This window comes from Rhinolophus hipposideros (assembly GCF_964194185.1).
Source record: "Rhinolophus hipposideros genome assembly, chromosome: 13".
Classification (NCBI taxonomy): domain Eukaryota; kingdom Metazoa; phylum Chordata; class Mammalia; order Chiroptera; family Rhinolophidae; genus Rhinolophus; species Rhinolophus hipposideros.
The window spans coordinates 62,632,055-62,656,363 of record NC_138059.1 but is presented as its reverse complement, the minus strand read 5'-3'; the positions used below and the strand labels follow the sequence as shown (position 1 = coordinate 62,656,363).

General features: G+C 36.4%; 1 protein-coding gene across 1 annotated transcript in view; it reads left to right on the top strand.

Annotated features, from left to right (window-relative positions):
• Nucleotides 1-24,309, top strand: part of CPA6 (carboxypeptidase A6) — a 243,770-nt gene that overhangs the window by 196,795 nt on the left and 22,666 nt on the right. Inside the window, exons 7-8 of the mRNA XM_081070231.1 lie at nt 4,547-4,657; nt 5,138-5,228. Of these exons, the coding sequence (XP_080926357.1) occupies nt 4,547-4,657; nt 5,138-5,228 (202 nt within the window). The remainder of the gene's footprint in view (nt 1-4,546; nt 4,658-5,137; nt 5,229-24,309) is intronic.

Here is a 24,309-nt window from a genome sequence, read left to right as displayed (position 1 = left end):
ATTTGTCAGAGGAAAAACACGTTCTGGCAAGTCTTGGAAATTAAATCCACTCCGGAATAGAATACTAGAAAACAGCTTCCTTATTAAATATATTATTTAGAAATGAAGAACTTTAAAATGAGACTGTGTTAATGGCCTCAAAATATATAAAACAAAATTTGACAGAATTATAAGGAAAAATAGCAAATATAATAATGTGATTTTTTTTTTAACACATCTCTCAGTGACTAAGACACTAGACAGGCAAAATTTTTAGTAAGAATATAGATAAACAATGTGATTATAAACTTGATCTAATAAACATATATATTATCCATACCCATTATTTAGAGAATGTATATTCTTTTCAAGCACAATAGAAACATTTGTAAAACTTGACTACATGTTAGGTCACAGAGCAAGGCTTAAGAAACACCAAAAATCTGTATCACAGACACCATATTTTCTGACTATAATGTAGTTGCTAGAAATGATTTATAAAAGTATGACTTAAGAAAGAAAACTTACATATTTTAAAATATGAAAGTATTTATAAATAACACCTGGTTTAAAGAAATCAAGGGAAATTTTTAACGTTTACAACTGAATGGAAACAAAACTATTATATATCTAAAAATTTAGAATGTAGCTAATGTAGTGCTTAAGGGAATATATTTCTTTATTTTCTAATAAGTATATTAGAAAATAATTAGGTTTCAAAATTAATGAGCTAAGCTTCCAAGTCAAAAAATTAGAAAAGAAAGTCAACAAAAGAAACAAAGAGCACAAATCAATGAAAAAGAAATATATATCTTCTCTATTGTATCTTTGTTTTATATTTAATTAATTTCTGCTCTAGGCCTAGATGGTTTACTCCCCAAATAATAATAGAGTAACATAACCTTTGCACCAAAACCAGACAAGGAGAAAATAAGAAAGGAAATCTTAGGCCTATTTCCTTCAGAATACAGATGTGAATATTAGCAACATGAATCCAACCAATATGAGTATATAGCATAACCAAATGGGCTTATCCCAGGAATACAAGAATGATTCAACAATAGAAACTTACTGAAATTGACCGTAACAACAATTATACAATTATGTTAATAGATGAAGAAAGATGTGCTAAAATTTCAACATCCATAAATGACAAAAAAAAATAAACAACAACCTAGGATAGGACAGAACATCATTAATGAGCTCAAACTTGATTTCAAAATGAATGTGAAGAGAGAAGTGTCAAAAACAGCCAAGATGATTCTGAAGTGGAAAAACATGGGGAAGCACATCCTACCAGACTCAACAGATTCTATATAAACCATGGTGTGGTTTTGGTCAATGGATGTAAACCAAAGTAAGTACATTAGGGCAATTCCACACAGAAGAGAAAACTTGACATTTGACAGAACTGCTAACTCAATGAGGAAGAGACAACCCATTCAAATGTATACAGTGGCACAGCTGGTCCTCCATAATGGACAAATAATTTAATAAATCCCAAACTTTCATCGTGTAAAAAATCGCTTCTAGGAGGGTTAAGACCTACATTTGAAAAACACACTGTAAAACAACTTTTTGAAGAAACTACAATATATTTATGATCTTGAGGCAGAGATGGGTTCTTAAATAAAACATACATTTAATGGTGATAAAATTAAAAATATATGTACAAGATCAAGATGAAAATAGGGAAGAATAAGCTGCAGGAAAGGAAGGTGTTCATGATATAACCAAAAGGTTAATATCTAGAATATAAGAAGAGTTTAATAGAAAAACGGGTAAAAATGTGAGTGAGAAATTTATAGAATTGCCTATTATTATGTAAAAGCTCTTCAGTATAATTTGTAATCAGGGACACCTGAAGTAAACCAGCAAAACAACTTCATGCCCATTAAATTATTTTTAATTGAAAGTTTAATAATACCAAGGGATGGTAAGATTGTAGCACAATAGGAACTCTCAGTTCCTATTGCAGATGAGAGTATTTACTGATTTAGAGAGAAAGTGGCAACATTTACTAAAGTAGAAGCCATGTAAATCCATGATCCAGCAAATCCATTCCTAGATATTTATCATAAAGAAACTCTCACACATGTCGAAGAAGCATATGCAAAAATGTTTATTGCCATATCGTAACAATGAAATATCAGAAGCAACCTAACTGTCCATCAACAAAATAAGAATCAATATATTATGCATTTAGCTATAATGGAATACTAGATAGTAGTTAAAATGGATAAATCATCAGCTTATTAAGTATCAAAGGTATAATATTTGGGAGAACAGCAGACTGAAGATTGACATATCTTGATTTAATTTGCAAGAAATTTCAAAGCATACACATATATACAGTTCATGAATCCATATATATATATATATATGTTGCAAAACAAAATCATGCATGGGAATGATAATGTCAAATTTAGGGTAGTGATCACCTTGGTGGAGGGGAGGAAAAGGGAATCAGGGGGTGATGAAAAGGAAGCTTTAGTTGTATCTATAATGTCTCAATTTTTTTTAAAGATTTCATAAATATGGCAACATGTGTTTGGTGGGCACATAGATGTAATATTCTTCCCTGTGTTTGGTTTCTATTTACTTAAAAAGTTAGCAGTCTTCTTTTAAATACAGAAGTATGGTGGTCACTTGCACTGGAGGAGGAGAAGGCAGGATACGAGAACATTCTCATTCCGGTCTCTAGCATAGTCTGGCACCTAGGTCCTAACATGATACATGATCTATGCTTGGAAAAGGTGAGGATTCCCCAGTTTGGACTGAGACAATTAGCTAAGGTCCCTAATGCTAGAAGGAGAAATTACCGTGACTTTTTCCTGCCCCCTTTTTCCCTGCCTTGTTGACCCCAGCTCCATTCCATCTCTTCTCTCTTCCTCTCTCCAGTGGCATGGAAAGCCACAGCTGCCTAACTTTAAGAGAGGGATGTAACTAACCATATACCTCTGTCACTGCCCTTCCCCGTAGGAGACTTCCTCCAAGCATTGGGGAACCCCCATTTATCAAAGGAAAAGAAAATTCCAGGATATGTACGATTCCAGGAATATTCCCATACCAGAGATGTTCCTCTAGTTTGAGACATTTGAGCATATATGAAAGTTCTACTGAAGCTATTTGGCCAACAAATTATTATTGGGCCTTAAATCAAGGAGAACAAGAGAAAATTATATTATCATTTATCAACTTGTGTTAATCCTATAGTTAGATATTTAATAAAATTGTATTTAACTCATGTTCTTAAACATAGCCCTATATTCTCATTGTTATTTCTAATATAATGATAGTTTCTAACAATAAGTTGTATTATTGGATTAAGTTGTATTATTGTCTATGAACAGAATTTTCACCATGTAAATACAGAATGCTGCTTATGATGGGTTCAGAAATTCTACTCCACTAGATAGATGTAAAAGAAGATTGGAATTTTAAGTGCTAAATTTTCCCAGGCAGTATATACATAATTTAAGATTTTATTTTGAACTGCATTTTTAATATGGGGAAAACAATCTAAATGGGTATAAAAATTAAAGGTAATTTTCCTTTCTGTACATCCGTTGTCCCCCTGTTCTCTTCCCCAGAGGCAGCCATTGTTACAAATTTCCTATGTGTTTTTCTAAGATACTTTACACATAGACAAACGTGCATCAGAAGAACTTTTCAAAAAAAGGAATGGTATTTCGAAATGTCTTAAGTTGACTTAGCACATTAAGTACTTTTCTATTTGAGGCCAAATCTATACGTATTGCAGAATCTTCCAATTTGGGTTTAGATACAATATAAGTAAAACCCCATCACAACAGCAAGACGAGAGATGTTATATTGTTCATTAACCTTTTTTTATAGAAAAGTTAGGAGCGAACAGCATCTATGAAGTTCTAAGACCTGAATCTGGTGCCAATTAGACAAACAGTTAAGTAACATATATAACTAGCCTGTGTTATGATGTATCATGTAAGGATATAAAAATACAGAGGGTGCCAAAAAATAGTATACACATTTTAAGAAAGGAAAAAATCTGTATTAAAATTACACAGATGGGAACTACTTTGAGCACCTTTTATAATTGCACAAGTCAAACGTGACTTGTATTCATCTTTTGTTATTAGTATGTATTGAGTATTACAATTTTAATACACTTTTTTCCTTTCTTAAAATGTGTATACATTTTTTTAGGAATTAGGTAATTATTTTAGGTAATTATTTTGTCCACAATTGAATGGAATTTTTAAAAGAACTGATTATACAAAAATCATATAAATTGTTACTTTCTTAACCAGCCTAAAATTTAGCCAAGATCTGAAATACTGCAAAAGGCTGCCCAATTAACCTGTTTTGCCATCTTTACTAAAATGTTATCAGTGATAAAGAATGTGAGACAAAAATCTCATTAAGAAATATGTGATGTCAAAGAGTATAGCTCCTATTAGCTTGTTACTTTTTAACTCAATATATTTGGCATTTCCCATGGAGAGAATGGATTTTTTTCATGTATTTTTGTCTACATCTGTATTTAAGATCAATTTATAAGAAACATGTCACATTTGTCTTTTAGGCTCTTCTAACATATAGAAGTGACCCTACCATGAGAAAAATGATGAATCATCTGTATTTCTATATCATGCCTGTGCTTAACGTTGATGGATACCATTTTAGCTGGACCAACGTAAGTCACTTTGCTTATCCAATCGAGAAGAGAGGCTGAATAAATCCTAGAAAACAGTCGTAGAACAGGAAGGAAGCTTGTGGGCAGTCAGACTAGTGATTCCGGAGCTACAAGAGACCTCTACTCTCCTCCCCCATCATAGCAGCAACCTCTTAATTTTGCTTGTATATTTAGCTTTGCTTAAGAGTTCATGTAAATAAAAATTTCTTCTTTTAAACAAATTGTGAAAAATCACTAGTTTAGTCCAGCTTATTCAATTTGCCTGTGAAGAAATGAGACCAAAAGAAGGTAAGGGACAACAAGTTTGTGGCAGATATTGGAGCATGAACTTGGGTCTCTCCCGCTAATCCACTCCTCTTTCCACTCCCAGGACTTGTCGGTTCGCGGAGGAACTCTCCTCCTCAGGGCTGAGCTAAGAAAATGCATGAGAATGACCTTTTGAGTATTTTGTCTGCACCTATTTTCTTAATTACATTCTAGGATCGATTTTGGAGAAAAACAAGATCAAGGAGGTCAAAGTTTCCCTGCCGTGGAGTTGACGCCAATCGTAACTGGAAAGTGAAATGGTGCGGTAAGTTGGGGAATAATTGAGATGCAGATCCAAATGTTTCCGCAGATTTCACTCTCAAATATAATGAGCCCTTTGGGACTCTCATGTAAGACTGATGTTTTTCTGTACGTGCAAACCTGATAGAGAATAACACAGATATGTATGTTGCAGCTATCATTTGCAAAAGAAAGTGAAAAGCATTTTAAAACATGTAAATATCAAATGGAACCCCAATCCTGAAAATTGAGAATTTCAACACAGATGTAAAAGCAGAAAACTGAGGAATACAGTATTTGTCATTCAGAAACTAAAACAGGAACTATGCTCTGTGGGTACGAATCTGATTAAATGTTTGCATCCTTTCACTGAGAGGAACACTCATCCTGCCTTCATCTGCGGTGACAATCAAAGCTGCCAGACCCCTTGTCTAGGAACCACCAATCTGCCAGTTATGCATTGATTGGCCACCCCCTCGGAGAATATATTTCTGCTGCATTCCATGTGTCATTGATACGTACCTTTCAAGTAAGGAGAGGATCTCATTTTAAAGAAGGAAACTGGCAAAATGAAAAGGCATGGTACCAGAGAGAGAGAAAAAAACATATAATAGCCATAGCTAGTGTAGAGGCAAAACTTTATTTCTATCCACCTTGGGTTTTCAGCTGGGACCCTTATCCACAAAGAGAAAAACAGTTTATTAACGTGTGCCACGCTGACCCACGGGAGAAACCTCATGAAAAGGAGCTCAAAGTGGCAATTTAGAACTCTGGCATATATAGCATCTTCAACAAAGAGCAATCAATTTGTAGAGAAATGGCAAGACAAAGGAAATCAGTTTTAGGCTTCCAAGGGCAGCAAACTGGGAAGCTAAATATATGGGAGGAAACTAATGGAGTTAGATTTGTTTGCAGATTCTTCTGGTGCCCTCTCTGGGCTGATGAGAGTCTGTCTCCAGTAAAAGAAAAATTTATATCCTGCCTTTAGACAGAAAAGGGAAGGGTAAAGAGAGCTTTTCCTCATTTGCTGCTGCTTCATTTCCTTCAGCTCAAAATAAGTTTTATGTCAAAAAGTTGTATTTTACCGTGACATATTTTGGTTTCCTTCACCAGTGTCACACTTGGCAACAAGAGGAAGGGGAAGGAGTAGCACTATCAAAATGCAGTTGTAAGGAACTGCCCTTTTGCCGAATCCTACCTTAGCTCCCTCAGAATACAGACTGCTGTGTAATACCATGTTTCCCCAAAAATAAGACCTCACCAATTCATCAGCTCTAATGCGTCTTTTTGGAGCAAAAATTAATGTAAAACTCAGTATATTATATTATATTATATTATATTATATTATATTATATTATATTATATTATATTATTATATTATATTACATAAGAACCGATCTTTTGGAGCAAAAATTAATGTTTAAGACCGGGTCTTATATTAATTTTTGCTCAAAAAGACGCATTAGAGGTGATGGTCCGGCTAGGTCTTATTTTCGGGGAAACACGGTAGAAAGTCTTCATTAGTCCTTTAGAAATGAGGCCTACCACAAAATCACTCATTCTACGATGCTTTGAGTTCTGTATTAGATGCCACTTCTCCCATCCCCACCAGAATCAGACAGAATAATTGGGTGAGGGCTTTGACTCCTTCCACATATCTCTCCAGGAAACTTCCCTTCGTCAAATAGAATTGGCACATAAGAATATGGTAGCGCAGAAAGAATCTGGCTCTAGAATATGACAGACATGGTTTGATGCTGCCATTATCAGTTCAATGATTTGGGCAATTTTCTTTAACCTATCAAATTATAATAATAGTAATAATAATAATAATAATAATACGCAGCTTATAGAATTTCCATAGGAATTAAAGGAATTTACATATGTTGTATGCCAACTTCAGTCCGAGCTCCAAACAAGAGGTCTAAATATCACCGACCCATCCCTTCTCCCCAACCCTCCACAATAGTCAATTCACCTTTGAGCCTCTTGTCAACTGTTCGTAAAACTACTTCTTTCCTCCCTGAGAGCGTTGTCATATTGAGTCATAAGGCAAGCTTAAAAGTGTTTGCACTCATGGGAAAAGAAAAAGCATCACATAAATAAAGGGGTATCACTGAGGGCTGTTTAGAGTTAAAATATTTTTCTTCGACTTGGATTGAAACAAAAAAAAACTTGTTCACATTAACTCCCTAAGACCACAAATTTTTTTTTTAATTCTCTTTTTCCCTCTCTCTGATGGAACCATTTTGCATAACTATGTGTCCCATTTCATTAGTTGGCAGCTACCCACATCCGTATGTATGTCATACACATGACGCCAACCATCATCTGAGTAAGTACCCTGACTGGGTAACTGAGCTGAGTAACACTAGCACGCCAGCCAGCTCTGCCTGTGTAAAGCTAGACTCTCGTTTATATCCAGTTACAAATACGTGTCTTGCCCTCCTTTGTTCTTCTTCCTTTACCCAGCTTGTTTCCTTCATACATATTGTCTTCTTTGATTTTTTTAGTTTCAACTGCTGTCTCCACTAGAATTCCTTTGATTCTTCCCATTTTTTAATTGTTTTGATTCTTCCTATAAGTCAACGCTCAAGATGTTGACAAGGGATTGTGGCAATTGTCAGTTGCAAAATGACCTTGACAGCCCATTGGAAGTGATGTGGAAATGGCGATAGCCTGACTGGGACCGTCTCTCCCACAAGCCTCCCGGGTAGATTCAGCTGATTTGACAGGCAGGCAGATGTGGCCTTCCTCTCTCACAGCATCGAATCCATCTCCCCACATCTATTTGCTATTCCCTCATTGAGGAAACCACTCTTAAGTCAAGGGCATAGAAATAAGTGAAATCCCTAAGTGACTCTCCAAATAAACATCTGTAAGATTAAGTGATACGGAAATACCCAGGTCCATTTTAAACACTATACCATCAACATTGACCTGACAGAAACAATTGTTTCTTTCTCTTAACTCAGTGAGTCTCAGACTTAAAGAGTAGAAGATGAAACTGGTTATTACCATGAAAAATCTGCAGACGCCCTTATGACAGTGTTACACGTTAGTGCATTTAATATGGAGTAGACAGTCAATTTCAAGCATACACATGGAAACAGGTACACCTTTCCAAGACTTCAAAGCTCCTCTGGGGGCCTTCAGGCCATGAAATGAATATCATTGCTCTGAAAGTCCAACAGTGGGACTCAACAAATCAGAGTAGGGATGGCAACCAAAAAATAAATATATACATGCTATGCATTTATTTGCCAACGTTAATTGAGCACATGTTCTCTACTAGGCACTGTTTTTTCCCACTTTCTCTATGCACTTTTTAGAGAATTCTATGAGTACTTCTTTTTCCAAACTGGAATAAGTTCAGGAGAAAAGTGAAGGGTTTGGATAACATCTATACTTAAGCTTTAATCCCTGAATCATGTGTTCCCTAAACATAAATTACTATCAGGACAGCCTACAGAATGGGAGAACATGAAATCATATATCTGATAAGGACTTGTAATCAGAATATTAAAAGAACTCTTATAACTCAACAATAAAAAGACAAATAACCCAATTTTAAATGCACACGTGACTTAAACAGACATTTCTCCAAAGAAGACACACAAATGGGAATAAGCACATAAAAAGATGTTCAACATCATTAGCCATCAAGACAAGGCACACCAAGGTACCACCTCACACTTACTAAGATAGCTATAATAAAAAAGAAAGATGATAACAAGTGTTGGTGAGGGTGTGGGAAAACTGAAACACTCCCACTTACCGGTGGGAGTGTAAAATGATGCAGCCACTTTGGAAAACTATTTAATATTAATAGTTTCTCAAAAAGTTAAACATTGAGTTATCAAATGACCTAGCAATTCCATTCCTAGGCATATACCCAAGAGAAATGAAAACATTTGTATATATGGTGACTTGTACATGAATGTTTATAGCAGCATTATTCATAACGGCCAAAAAGTAGAATCAACCCAAATGTCTATCAACCGATGAATAAACAAAATACGATATACCTATACATTGAGCTATTATTTAGCCATAAAAAAAGAATAAGTGCTGATATATGCTACGATATGGATGAACCTTGAAAACGTTATGCTAAGTGAAATAAGCCAGTCACAAAATAACAAATATTGTGTAATTTATACTGAATATCCAAAATAGGCAAATGCATAGAGACAGAGAGTAGATTAGTGGTTACCATGGTCAATGGAGAGGGGGAATTGGGGAGAGACTGCTAATGAGTAAGGGGTTTCTACTGAGGATGATAAAAATATTTTGGAATTAGATAGTGGTGATGTTTGTGACTATGCTAAAATTCATTGAACTGTGTACTTCAAAAGAGTGAATTTTATGCTATGTGGATTATAGCTCAATAAAGCTGTTATTAAAAAGTTTAATTGCCATTTAGGAGCTAGTTAGGTACTTAATGAAATATAACTACTTTTTTTAGAATACTCAATCACCTCATATTGTAAATTAGGTATAATATGGAGAAAACCATATTTTTTTGCGGCCCAATTACGTAAGTTCCTCTCCACCCATGCTGTTCTCCTGTCAAAACCCCCTCATTCTATCAAAAAATGTAGGGGAGGAAGGCTGTTTTGGTTGGACAAATATTTTGATAAATCACCTGAGATGAAACTACTGCATGCTGATGTTTTCAGCCACCTGTGAAAGAATAGGTGGTGACTGGCCAGCTTTCTAAGAGAATGAGTTCCTCCCACGGAAGGGGCTTGGTTTTGAGAAAGCTATTCTAGGTGAGAACTTGAGCTGAATTTCTATAAAACTATAGGGAATTTCAGAGCCTATGTTTGGGACAAGGAGAGAGAGGAAAAAAACGAGAGATTGCCAGACTCTTGAGAAAGGGACTTGGCATCTCAAAAATGTCTAATGAGGATTTCAATCAAACTTTCCTGTGAAGTATGTAGATTCTCTTCAGTATTGCTTAATAACCATGATTGGGAATACTCAGCACAATCTACTACACTGACTAAGGCTTTGTACAATTGGATCTGCTATTTGAGAATATGAGGAAGTGCTCATTCTGGCCTCCAGGAAAGCTCGGGGAGAAAACAAATGCACATCAAATTTCCAGAGGCATGGAACTCACAACAGGAAGGCATTGCCTTATGAGACGGTGAATGTTACACCACTGGAGATTTACAGACAAGAGTTGGCTAATTTGGGGCTGAAAATGACTTGCAAATAGAATTAAACCTCAACTAGGTGGTCAAATTAGACTCTAAGAGTCCCAGCTACCTCTGTTAGGGCTGATTCTAACACATTATATACTAATCCAATTGTTAATCAAAATAACTGTATTAAGCACCTTCTATAATACAAGCTGCTATAAATTGCATCAGAAACTTCTGAAAGAGTAAATGAATCCATATCTAATGCCCAAGAAATTATTTGGGATTCTAGAGAAATCTGAAGGGAAAATCTGTTGGCTTACCCTATTGGCTTTACAACCAGTTTCATATAAAAAAAATATTAATCACCTAAAATCTTCTGTAGAAGTTGACAGAAAAATTTAAAAATTAGAGTATCAATTAGTTAATTATTCTTAGTTTTTTTTATTAGTTTCAGGTATACAAAACAATGTACTAGTTAGACATTTCCACCCCTCACAAAGTGATAACCCTTTTCCCCAAATCTAATACCTCTCTGACATTGTGTATAGCTGCTTAGTTGTGCTTTTTATAAAGGGAGTAAAGGGCATAGTGTCCTAGAGATTTAGAAATTTAGCTTATATGGGGTTTGTTCACTGGTGGTGTTGATACACGGTTACCATTGACTAAGAGTTCATCATTATGTGCCACGCGTGTGCTCGAGATGAATTTCTCATTGGTAGATGCTATTATTATCCCTCTTTAACTGATTAAGAAAGTAAGATTCAGAGAAATTAGGAAACGTGCTCCAGATTACAAATAGTTTGAGCCAGAAATGGGAAGCCAAGTCTGACGGACTCTAGTGCCCTTGTTTTTAACCATTAGTCTGACCCCTTCGGGATCAACTTGCTGTGAATGGTCACTCACATTGTTAAAGACTAATACGTGGCTGCAAAGGAGTAGTTTAGGTATCAAAAGAATAATAGGACTGGGGCCGTTCAACCAAAATTAAGAAACACAGACAAGAGAAAGAGAGAGGTTGGAAATGTATGGTTAGAGGGAAGGAGAGGCAGATTCCCCAGGGGCTATTTCTGATCTGGAGCCACCTCATACCTGCAGGTGGTTTGAATTTGCCTACAGTGTCACGCAAATGATGATGAATTCTCTAGGGAGGCCTTTTCCCTCCCAGCCAGAGCTTGACATCTTCCCACAGAGGCAGATTTTTTTGTAGCTCATACTTTCATTGAAAGTTTCACTCTTTGAGGGTCCCAGGTATATGCCCAGGTCTTGTTCCCCCTTCCTGCATATTGAGGATCCAAATCCTGGTCCCCTGCCACCACCATAGACAGCCATTGAAACAAGCCTCCAAGGCTTCTTTCGGTTAACACCCAAGAATGGCTGCAGCTTCTGTTTCAGCTATTCTCATTCCAGCTCCCTCTTCCTCTTTGTTCCCTCAGGAATATTTTTGAGAACTCTGCTGTGTTTACAATGTTTACATTGACTATGGAACATTTAGACATGTTTATAGCAGGAGGTTTTATCATAGTATCTGCCATATTTCTGCCATATTGCCTGAAAAGCCAGCTATCATTTTAGAAATGAACACAATTAGAATTAGTGTTGGCCTGACTTCTTGGTGATGGTTTTAAGAACTTCTACCACCACCATAATTGTCTCAAACAACCCTACCTGTACCTGACCATACAGAACCTACTAATGCCAGGCAACTTTCTTATTTGCTGTGTCCTACAAATCATAACCCCGCAAGGGCAATTCTATCACAGTTTCAAATGAAAGATCTCCAAATAAAAGTATGTAGCTTTAAAGTGTGTCTTACTCTTATTCCAAATGTTGTCTTTTAAATCCTTGTATAAACAGTCCTGTTGATATACTTGGGGAGAGCTGACGATGAAGGGTGAAACTTAGGAAGAATTGGTTCTTCCTGATTTTTCTGGTTTTCTTGTTATTTTAGGCATTTTCTTTTTAAGTTTCTCTTGTAATGAAGGCTGTAGTGCATGTCATGGATAGGCACTCTCCATCCATTCCAAACTCTTTCTAGTGCCTTCCTGTACTGCTGAGACCAAATAAGATTAAGACTACGTTTCCTAGAACCCCTTACAGCTCGGGATCTGGGTGTGACCTCGGCGCTACCATTTTGGTGCCCTCACGTGAGACTTCAAATGTGGAAGATGGAGGTCATTTTTCTGTGGCTTCTGTTTTCCCTGCTGTCCAGCACCATTGCAGAGGTGTGTGGTTTACCTGAGCAGCTTTCTCATCTTAGAAAAGGCAGTAGCTGCCCTGGGAACCAGCACCAGACCTCTTGAGGGCTCAAACTACAGTTTCTTTCCCAGTGGCTCTAAATAAAATTAAAAACCAAACAAAAGAAAAACAACTCTGCTTAAAGTAGCCACAGTAGATTCTGTATCCTTTCAGGAAACACTGACCAATACAGAGTCTCTCGGAAACATTTCATTTCCCAGTCTACATTTATTACCGCAGCCGGGAATGTTACACTTTCATAAGCTCTTTCTGACATTCTGTTCAATTCTTCTTTCTCTTTTTCATTGTTTTCATTATTGCTACTATCCCACCTTTTTGTATTCAATTGCCATCCATCCTGTTTTGGCTTTTTAAAGTAATGTACCTATTAGAAATATTAGTAGGCTATTATCTATCTCCTTAGTATTACTCAGCTAGAGAAAATATTGCCCATTCCATTCAGAGCTCCTCTAATTCATCAAGCTTAAACATGCTTTTTGCAAATTTTGTTCTAAATTTCAGGATAGAAGTTCTTAAGGATGAACTGAATATCCTCCTGTTTTTAAGACTTAAAGAAAATACAAAAAGCTTTCCTTTTCTTCCTTGTTAGAGAAACATGTGGCTTCCAGCTAATATACCACTAAAAAGAGCTATTTTATCTTTTGTGAAGTCACTCTTAAATCCTATTTTTCCTAATTCAGATATGGATTACATACAACACTCATTTCATCTCCCTGTTTTATGTTGTTTATACAAGACACATCCAAATACACATCCTTTAAATACACATCCTTTAAAATGAGCTTTAAATACACATCCTTTAAAATGAGCTTTTGGTAACTACAGATTAAATAATGTTTGGTACAGATTTTGTGTGTGTGTGTGTGTGTGTGTACTCAAAATGATATATTGTTTTATTTCTCTGATCATTCTTGTAGGTAACTATGTAAGAATGTGCGTGTGATAGGCAAAATCTTTATTTATAACATCCATTCCAAAATCATGAACAAATATCCTTGTTAACATTTTTGAAAAGGATGTGCCAGTTTTAAAACCTTTTACAAATAACTCATTTTTGAAAATCACTGAAGTAAGTAAGTAAGCATGTAAGCATATTTTTGAAATGAGGCATGATGGAGAGCACAGAATCACTCCCTCAGCTCTTGGGACACTGAGCTACTGATATTTCATTTGGTTCTGATTTTTAAGTCCAGTAAATTTTATTGTGCCTTTTTTAGCAGGTAACCCTCCCATGCTGCCCAATCTTGAGAAGGCCTCTGGTTTTGCTGTGGGCATACGAATAACGTTTTTAAAGCTTTTATCTATCAATTCTTTTTCCACTATGCTGGTTGCTTTTCAGCATTATTGCATTTCTGAGTTTACCAAAAACAAACAACATCTCAGGGATAATTTTCCTCCAGCTGTATCATTTGCATTTAACAAGTCTTGTTATTTTTTATTTTCATAAATTTTATGCATATCTAACTGCTTTGAATTTTTTAGTCCTTGTTGTTGTTTTTAAAATCTTATGAGCATTATAGCACTATGTTCCTTCTGGGCCACTAATGTTAAATTATTTTCCTTATGTTCAGATTCCCAATTCCCTTGCAACCTATATGCTTATTTTTAATCCAAACTCCTTTTGAGGTTATTAAAACAATCTCTTTTGAATGCTATTCTTACATGCAGAAATAGGAAAACGATGATATTCTTTTTATCTACCGCTTTTTATAATCGTTTGAAAAGGTGTGATATGCTGAATGATGACAAGAGACACATGGGAATCACCTTGCCTTTACACTGTCTTCTAGAACGGCCCTTCCCAAAGCACACCAAACCCTAGTGAATTGCAGAACCCTAGGGGTCCAGAAGTTATTAGGTGTCCCCCAAAATAATTGTCTTTGTTTGGGCTGCTATAAGAAAATATCAGAGAATGGGTGGCTTAGAAACAATAAACATTCATTTCTCACAGTTCTAAGGGTTGGAAAGTCCAAGATCACGGAGCCAGCCAGCAGATTAAGTGTTTAGTGAGGGTTTGCTGGTTCATACGTAACACCTTTTCACGGTGTTCTCCATGGTGGGAGGTGCTGGGGAGCTCTCTGGAATCTCTTTTATAAGGGTTACTAGTCCCATTCACAAGGACCCCTGACTCATGACCTAATCACGGCCCACAAACTCCACCTTCTATTAGATTGGTGCAAAAGTAATTGTGGTTTAAAAGGTTGAAAATAATTGCAAAAACCGCAATCACTTTTGCACCAACCTAATAATACCTTCATGTTGGACATGAGGATTTCAACATATGAATTTATAGGGGGACAAACATTCAAACCATAGTAATAAATGACATCAGTGATGGTAGTGTTGTTATCAGGGAAAAAATTTTTTACAACGTAAGAAAAAAATACCAAATACATTTTATATAGTTATCACCTCAGAGAGTTATCAGATGCATGACTAAATTCATTCCTTCATTTATTCAACTACTAGCTACTGAGGTGGTTAGTGGGAAAACAGCAATAAACAAAACAAAGTCAGGTTGTCATACATTCTATGAGGAAAAACAGAATACTAGGAAAGAATAGAGCAGGCCAGGGGTAAGGGTGGGTTAGTTGTTTTAGGTGCATAGAGAAGACCTCTCCGTAAGATGAAACTTGAGAGTGAAGTAGGTCTGGGGGAAGAACAGGTAGAGAGAACAATAGTGTAAAGGCTCTGAATTGAGAGCATCTTTGGTGTGTTTAAGGAAGAGCAAGGAGGGCTGTGTGGGTGGAGCTGAGCGAGGAATGAGAGAGGGGTAGGAGATGGAGTCAGAGAAGAACCAGAGGCAAAATGATAAAAGTCCGGCATCTTAAGAAGGACTTTGGATTTTTCTCTGAATGGGATGGGAAACCACTGGAGAGCTTTGAACTGAAGAGTGATATGATCTAACTAACTTTTAAAGATAATTAGTCTCTCTACTCTGTACCAGATGCATTGCTGAGGGCAGATATTCAGTTTAAAATTATATTGTCAATAATATTGTAATAACTATCTATGGTGTCAGATGGGTACTGCAAATAGTAACTTACTTTGTAAGTTACGTTAATTTTTAATCACTGTTATTGTGCACTTGAAACTAATACTGTATTTCAGCTAAAACTGAAATATTTTTAAAAATTAAGAAAAAGACTCCTCCAAAATAATAAAAATATCTAATCCAAAACCTTGAAAAAAATTATACTTTCTCATGTGAAAACATTGCTTTCAAAATATAATAAAAAGTCTAATGTGGATGGACAGTTAGCTCAGTTTGTTAGAGCATGGTGCTAATAACAGCAAGGTTGCCAGTTTGATCCCAACATGGGCCACTGTGAGCTGCGCCCTCCTTAAAAAAAAAAAGTCTAACCTAAGAACATTATTGTCCACATCGTTAGACAAATATGGCATATACCACAATGAATTCCAAATGTAAATATATCTTCATTATGTAAAGAACTAAGTGTTTTTGAAAGGAACCGAAACAAAGATAAACAGCCTTACAAGAAAAAAATATTTGCAGTAAATATAGCAAAGGAAGTTTTACTATCGTTTTTACATAAACACTTCAGAATCAAATATTACACAATAAAAATTATTTTTGAGTCCATATAAAATGTGAAGAAAAACTCCCAAACTCTAGAGGTTAAAATAAAAACAGTCATAACTCATGAAAATAAACCAACATGATAAAATTGGCAACCTCCTAGTAATCAAAAATTATATTAAAATAAAACAAAATAATATTTCATCTATTAAATTATTCCCCAAGATGTTTAATGTGAAATTAAGCTGGAAGCAATGGTAAGTTGGGAGAGCATGTATCTCTGGGGGCATTAGAAAAGCAATTTGACCAACCCATCAAAACATCATTCATTCCTCCACTCATCAAAAAATACTGTACTGCATGCATTCTATTTGCCATACTGTGTTAGGCAATTGGGAAGCAAAGACAAATCTAACAGATTCCCTGTCCTGATCGGGTTTAAAATCATTGAGGTTGGATTAGGTGAAGAGAAAAAAGAAAAAGGAGAAAGAGGGAAGGAGAAAAAAAGTGAAGAGGAAAGGAAAGAAAAACACAAAATAAAATGTTATAGACACTATGTAGAAATATGTATGGCATATCTGTGTACACATATATAGATATGCGTATGGTACAGTGGAGATAAAGAAAAAGAAGGGACCAGTTCAGTTCTACTTGATAAAGTCAAAAAAGTGTTCATAGAAGAGATAATAGATTTAAATATTAAAAAATATATTTGTCATCAGGTAGACCAAACTGTGGGGCAGGAGGTAAGTAAAGCAAAGAATTCAGAGTCAGGAGGGCATCCAGATAAAGGAAACAGGTAGGTCCTTGAGGAAAATATGCAGCATGAAACAGAACGGGTGTTGTGAGGGTGGATGGCAGGTGGCCCTGCATGGCTGAGTCAACTGGTGAGAGAAGTGGCAGGAAAAGGTCCCAGTGTTCATGATAGGCATACTGAGATTCAGAGCTGTGCTAAGCTCTGATTTTATTCTAGAAGCTGTGCCTGTCAAACTGAGGTTATATGTATATGGAATTACATCCATATACAAAAAGAGAGTCACAAAAAGTTGTAACATACCTTTAGGGAACATCAATTTCATTTGAAGATTTCAGAAACAGAATTACTTTACGTTTGAACAAACACAAATACATAATTGAATGGACCAGACAATCCTCATGAATTTTTAAGGTGAAACAAAATTATGGACTTACAATCTACAGTGTTTCCCTGAAAATAAGACCTAGCTGGACAATCAGCTCTAATGCATCTTTTGGAGCAAAAATTAATATAAGACCCGGTCTATAGTGTAGTATAGTATAGTATAGTATAGTATAGTATAGTATAGTATAGTATACCCGGTCTTACAGTAAAATAAGACTGAGTCTTATATTAATTTTTGCTCCAAAAGATGCATTAGAGCTGATTGTCGGCTAGGTCTTATTTTCGGGGAAACACGGTATGTTGACTTTGCCTGTTAGGGGTATTTTGGTGGAAAAGTTTAACAAATGCTAAATAATTTAAAGCCTTTAAAAGAAGGGATAATTGGGAGCTTTTAAAGCTGTGAAGAAAATGACTGATCTCTGAGTGTCACTTGAGCAGGAGTGTCAGCCAAAGGACAGGTTAGTCAACTACAGCAGGATCATAATCCAGGAGGAAGTGGTAGGATGGAGAGGGCACACGCACGAGAAATGCAAAACCAGCAGCATTCCCTTAGACCCCAATGAGATGTAGATGACAAAGTTTAGAGGGAAAAATGAGGAGTGTAAGATGACCATTTCTGGCTAGAGTTGCAACAGAGCATGGTCTACCAAGATATGGAATCTAGGAAGAGGTGAGGATAGGGTGGCAAAGATGAATCCACTTTGAGCAGCGGATTTGAAGCGCTTGTGGGAATCGAGGGGAAGATGTGCAATCCGTAACTGGATATAGATTTGAAGTAGTCAACATGGTCTCGTCTTATCATATAGGTTTGTAGGTCCTTAACACCTAGGGGGTAGTTGATGCTTTGCAGGCAGCTCAGATCAGTCCATATGAACAGTGAAAAGAACACAGTCAAAGCAGGACCTTAAGCCTATGCACATGCTTTGGTCTAAGCATTCCATTTTGAAAATAAATTATAAGGAAAAAGTTGCTGACCATAGTGTAATTTATAATAATAAAAGGTTAAAAACAACCCAAATATTGAACAGGGCAATGGTTAAGCAATTTTATACTCATTTGATGAAATTTTAGAAAGCCATAAAAACGGATAAGAAGTTCATTTAAAAATAAAAAGTATATAATATTGAGTCTAATTCTGGCTATAACTTTTTTCAATTGAACATAGTTCTATAAAATATATGATGATTCTATATGTGCATATGACAAATAAATGTGTATGATATATACATATTCATATACTAACACAGAAAGAAAAAAACAAGACTGGGGGAAAATATACCAAAATACTGGAAGTGGAGGACGAGTGTTGGGTTTTCTTCTTTTAAATGTTTTATAAACTTAATTTTAGAATCCCACTTTGAGGAACAAATTTGTTTTTAATAGTATGCATTCTGTATTTATATTTCCCATATAATCTACAAGTGATTAGCCAAATGACCAATCAATAAACATGAATTTTTAAAAATATGCATAGAGTGATATGAAACTGAGACAAATACCATTTAAATATATGATCTTGTTGATACTATGAGACTTTAAGTTAGGCCATCCTATTGTAGCACTGAAAATTTAGCAAAACTCAACAGAGTCACAGGAGTCATTCAACAAACATTTACTGAGCGCCTAATATATGCAGGTACTCTGTATGGAGGCTACTTTGGAATGTTTCTTTAGACCAAGGAATCAGTTTCTAATCTTCTTCAAGTACATTTTTCTCTACCTATCTATGTTCAAATGACACTTGAAACAAAACCATTTTCTGATCATCTAATTTAGACCTATTGATATTCTTGTAACTTCATTATGCAACAGTTCTGTGTTAAAAGACAGAAAGAGAATAAAATTTGAAGGATATGGGGAAATGGGCAATATTATACATTCCTGAGTGTGAATGGGTACAACTTCTGTGGAAAGGTATTTGGCAATGTCTAAAAAATAAAAGAAATACATATCCTTTTGATTGAGTAATTCTACTTTTAGAAATTTATCCTATTGCTATCATCCCATATGTGGAAAATAACATATGTACAAGGACACTTATTGCAGCATTCTTTATCACAACAAGAGATTAGAAGCATTCCAAATGTCCATCAACAAAGGACTAGTTATGTAAGTTAGACTACAATTATACAGTGAAATAGACAGAAATAGCCAGAATTAGACAGCTATTTTATGTACTGATATGAAAAATCTTCAGGATTGCATACGCACACTAGTTGAACAAAGCAAGTTTTAAAATTAAAATACGTATATAAAGAACACCACTATATGTGTTAAAAAAACATTTTTTCCACAAATGGGTATAATAAATGTGACATTTTGCTTATAAATGCATAGGCTAACCCTGGAATAATACAAGAAAGAAGTAAAAGTAATTGCCTCTAGGGAAAAGAAATGGATGGCTAAGACAGATGAAGGAGGGAGCAAGCTACGTGGCATAATCATGGACATTCATTGGCCACTCAAAACAATTAAAAATAGCAAAAATAAGTCAACATACTTTTCTGAAAAAAACTAAAAAGAAAATTTTAACTGAAATCAAGCTCCAAATTGTACTACCACCATTCAGAGCATTTTTCCTTTTGTATTAATTTCTGTTATTTAGCTTAGTTATTATTAGTAAAAACATGGGGAAGTGGGACCAAAAAGAGGCAGCCCATGGGCTTCTAAAGAAATCATATTATACTCCTTTCACCACCTTGCTCATTGCCCCCACTCACCACCCCCCACCGGGTGTGGGAAATGCAAAGTTAGAGTTCCCACCTAATTACATATTATTTAATCTGTTATTAAACACCAAATGCACTGCCCTTCGTGTCTCTGGCCTCCCTGTCATCTCTCTTGACCTTAGGGGAACCTAAGGGTGTTGGCTGTGAAAGAGAACAAAAGAAAAGATTGTTTTACACTGATTCAAACATTTTACAAAAATGTATTGTTTTATTATGTGGAGAAATAAAAAGTGTACATCAGCAAAAATATTTTAATTTGTGTGACATATTTCATTAGACTACAATAACTATTTTCTTACACTGACATCTATTTAAAATGAGATTCTGGCATGTCATTCTAGCCTGTGTCATCCTGAGAGAGAGATTCCAGCAAGTTCCACAACAAAAATAGCACTAATTCATCTCATTCATCACTGTTACATTGGGAAGGTATATTGGCAACAATCAAAGACAAATATGATTCAAAACTATTGATTCCCTTTTCTTTTTACTTATTCTCATTCTCAAGTATATTCTTATTCTCAGGTATGATTTTATTTGCATGTATTTTAAGGTATGCGGGAGACCTAGAAAACATTGTTCCAGCTCTTCTTGTGCAATCTCTTGTCTTTTATTGTAACTTTAAGTTATGATGAAACTGCTTTAAAATATGAAACACAAATGGAATTTTGACGTGATAGACTAAGAGGAACCTTACTATGTGGCAGATTCACTCAGTAAACATTTATTGAGCCCCTGCTATGAGCAAAGCACCATGGCTGGCAAATAGGAAGGCTATTCAAGTCTGGTTCTTGGGAAGTAGCAGCCCAGTGAGGGAGCGTGGCATGTTAACGACTAGCCGTGAGTTGAGACTGAGTGAGAGCTGGTACCTAGAGGTATGAATGTCTCGCACAGAGGAGAGAGGAAAGAGAAATTCTGACTGGGGTGAGAGAGGGAAAGCTGCAGACAGGCGGCTTTGGAACGGAGCCTTCCAGGCCTGGAAGGATTTCAATAGGTTTCAAGAGAGGAGCTGCACAGTTGAGGCTGAAGGAACAGGAGGAACAAAAGCAAAGAAATGTGGGAGGGAGTAATGGAGCAGAAACCGGCTCTGGGAAGGGTGGTGCTGGGGCTGAGGCTGCTTATGAGGTGACAGACGAGCATAAGCCTGAAAACCATCAATCAGTAGGGGTTTGGGCTCCAGGTGGAAGGATGGGGCGGGGCTAATGTTGTTAGCCATGACGAGCCAATGAGGGTTTCCCAGGAGTTGGCAGAATAACGTGATCTACTTGGGTTTTAGAAAAACTCAGTGATGATAGCAGTAGGAGGGATGGATTAAAGCATGTGGTGGCAGGGAGACCAGTTGAGAGGCCCTGGGGTTGTCGAGGTGAGATATTATGAGTGCCAAAATTAGGTAGGGGCAGAAAGGAGAAGACGCTGGAAAAGGTGGGAGGGAACTCGGAGACTAACTAGAAAAGAGAGGGACAGATGGGGACACTGTGGGAGTTAAAGAAGACCCTAAGATCGTTAGACAAAAAAAATAAAAAATCCCCTGTATATCCAGTTTAAGGGCTTTGATCCAAAAACCAAAGAATGTTAATAAGAGAAAAAAGAATTTCCTGGGGGTATCCTCTAGTCTGAATCATATTGATAAATTCATTAATTTCTTTAATAAATATTTTTAAGGGCAGTCTGCTAGGCAGAGCAGATACAAACAAGAAAAAGATATAATTCCTAGTCTCAAGAAGATTGACAGTTTAGTAAAAATACAATTACGCTAAACTGATAAATGCTGTGTAAGGATAATTAAAGGGTGCTTATAAGAGTGTATTAGTGTCCTTTTGCCATTCTGACAAATGGCCACCAAGTTGGTGGCTTCAAACAACACATATTTATTTTCTTGCATTTCTGAAAGCCAGAAGTCCAAAATGGATTTCACCAGGCTAAAGGTACGGTAAACCATACTCCCTCAGAAAGTTCTAGGAGGAGAATCCGTTTCCTTCTTTTTTTTCCAGCTTCTAGTGGCCACCTGTGTTCCTTATCCTGTGACCTCTTTCTCCACCTTCACGACCAGTGACATAGCATCCTCTCTGACTCCGTTTCCCTCTGCTTCCATCACATAGCTTTCTCTTCTGTCTATCATCAAATTTCCCTCTTATAGGATATATGTGATTACATTCAGGGCCTACCCAGGTAATCCAGAATGATCTCCCCATTTCAAGAACTTTATCACATCTGCAAAGGCCCTTTTCTATATAAGGTAACAGTCACAGATTCCATAGATTAGGACCTGGCAATATTTGGGGGCCATTATTCAACCAACCACAAGGGGTATAGAGAAAAGGCCCCAATCCAGCCCGTTTCTCCTGAAGGCTGTGATGAACCATTGGAAAGCTTTAAGCAAAAGAATTACAAAGTAAAATTTGCATTTCAGTAAAATTAATTCAGGACTTCTGATACAGACTCTAGAAGATGAGCCTAGAGTCAGGGAACCCATACGATAGTCCAGGGAAGTTTTGACTAAAACAGTAGTAGTTGGGTTAGGTGTATTGGAGAGAAGTTAACACAATGGCACCAGCAGCTCTTTGCATATTGTTGGATGGAGTAAATGATTTCCAATTTGGGCAATCAGGTGCCATACACCAAGATTTGTAATACAAGAGCAGAAGCAGATTTGGGAGGGGTTGGAGGACCTTAGGCAGGGAGGGAAATTTTTACCTAAGAAAAAGCATGTTCTGAAAATTAAGCAACTTGCTTGCCAACTAAGTTTTAGATTGCAATCCATTCTTGGAGACTGCCTCTAAATACAAAAACAGAAATCAATTAAGTCACACAACTTCTATCACTAAATGTCAATTTCACATTTAGAACAGAATCTAAGGATGTGAAGGAAAAATAAGTATGTAATTACATTGGAACTTTTTTTCATCTGGACTGAAACCATGAACTATCAATGCTGCTCTTAACAATCATTTTCTATCCAACAGTTCTCGGCTTTTTCCCCCACTACCACACACCCAACTGATGAAGAGAATAAACACCTGTGGTTTTTATTCTAGGCACACCCACCCTAATCATTTTTTTTCTCTCCCTACTCTCCTCCTGTTAAAAGGGTGTATTCGAGTAAATTAAGAGTTATTTATCAGGATAACTAAACCAATATTTTTAGTTAAATAACTTTATAGCATGTGACTAGCTACTGCAAGACAACCCCACCCCTCCCCCAACTGATAGCAACACATTGTCACAACACCACGAGAACCACCAATTTGGGTCCCTAAGCCACCCACAACAAATGTAGCCAGAGTAGTGACATGCCTGTCACTGAACTCATTCATAGTACACTACTTCTGACTACAACCCAGTTGTGGGATTTTTCAGTCCATTGCTGCTTCTAGTACCCCCCCTTTCTCCATTTCTTCTCTAAAGTGTACCTCCAACCTCATTTTGCCATCCAGAAGGACTAAGGTTCATAGAAAGCAGCAAAACCTTTATTTATTTATTTTTTTTTTTTTGGTGAAGTCATATTTTTTCGAGTCCCTTCCATCTTGAATCCCAGCGAGACTCTTTGCCATTACATCCTCCCCAGGGCTTCCAATCCTTCCTGCTTTCTCTCCATCCTTTGTGCTCCATGCACTTAGTCTGCACTGCACGCTTTACAAATGTATTATACCTACATTGCCTTGTCCTCTAATTTCCTTATAGGTGCACGTCTTGTCTCCTTTCTAGATTTATGTGGTCCTTGTAGAGTTTCGCATCTCAGTACTCAAAAACTAAAGAGGTGAAGTGTGGTATGGAAGTTAAATTGCTGAGACGTTCAGAACAGAGATGTATGCTGTCTTATTTGACAAGACTAAAATCACTCCCCTCTGCACTGCAGAGATCTGTTATATATTCTGCAGTTGTTCTGCATGCAAAGATGGGAAAGAATTTTGTCTCCGCCTCAGAAACAATATACTGGCTCCCATAAACTAAGGGAAAATGAATCACCTTTTGATTCTCATGCTCCTAAAACCTCAAGTTTTAGGTTTAATGCTTCTTGTTCCTTTTCCCCTACAAGTATGTTTCGTCATTGTCTCCTGGATATTGAATCCTTTATCTGGTGTTTTTTACTTGTTTTCTTGAAATGCTGTGTCTGGTGTTTTCCCTCTCCACTATTTTCATCTTCTGTAGTACAGCAGATATTTCAGACCAGAATCTGTGTGATTGAGGCTAGATCTGGATAGGGCTCTTCAAATTGTGTATCCAACACAGCTACTTAAAATCCTGCAGGGACTTAATATTCAATAATGTTTGTGAGCTGTTCCTTT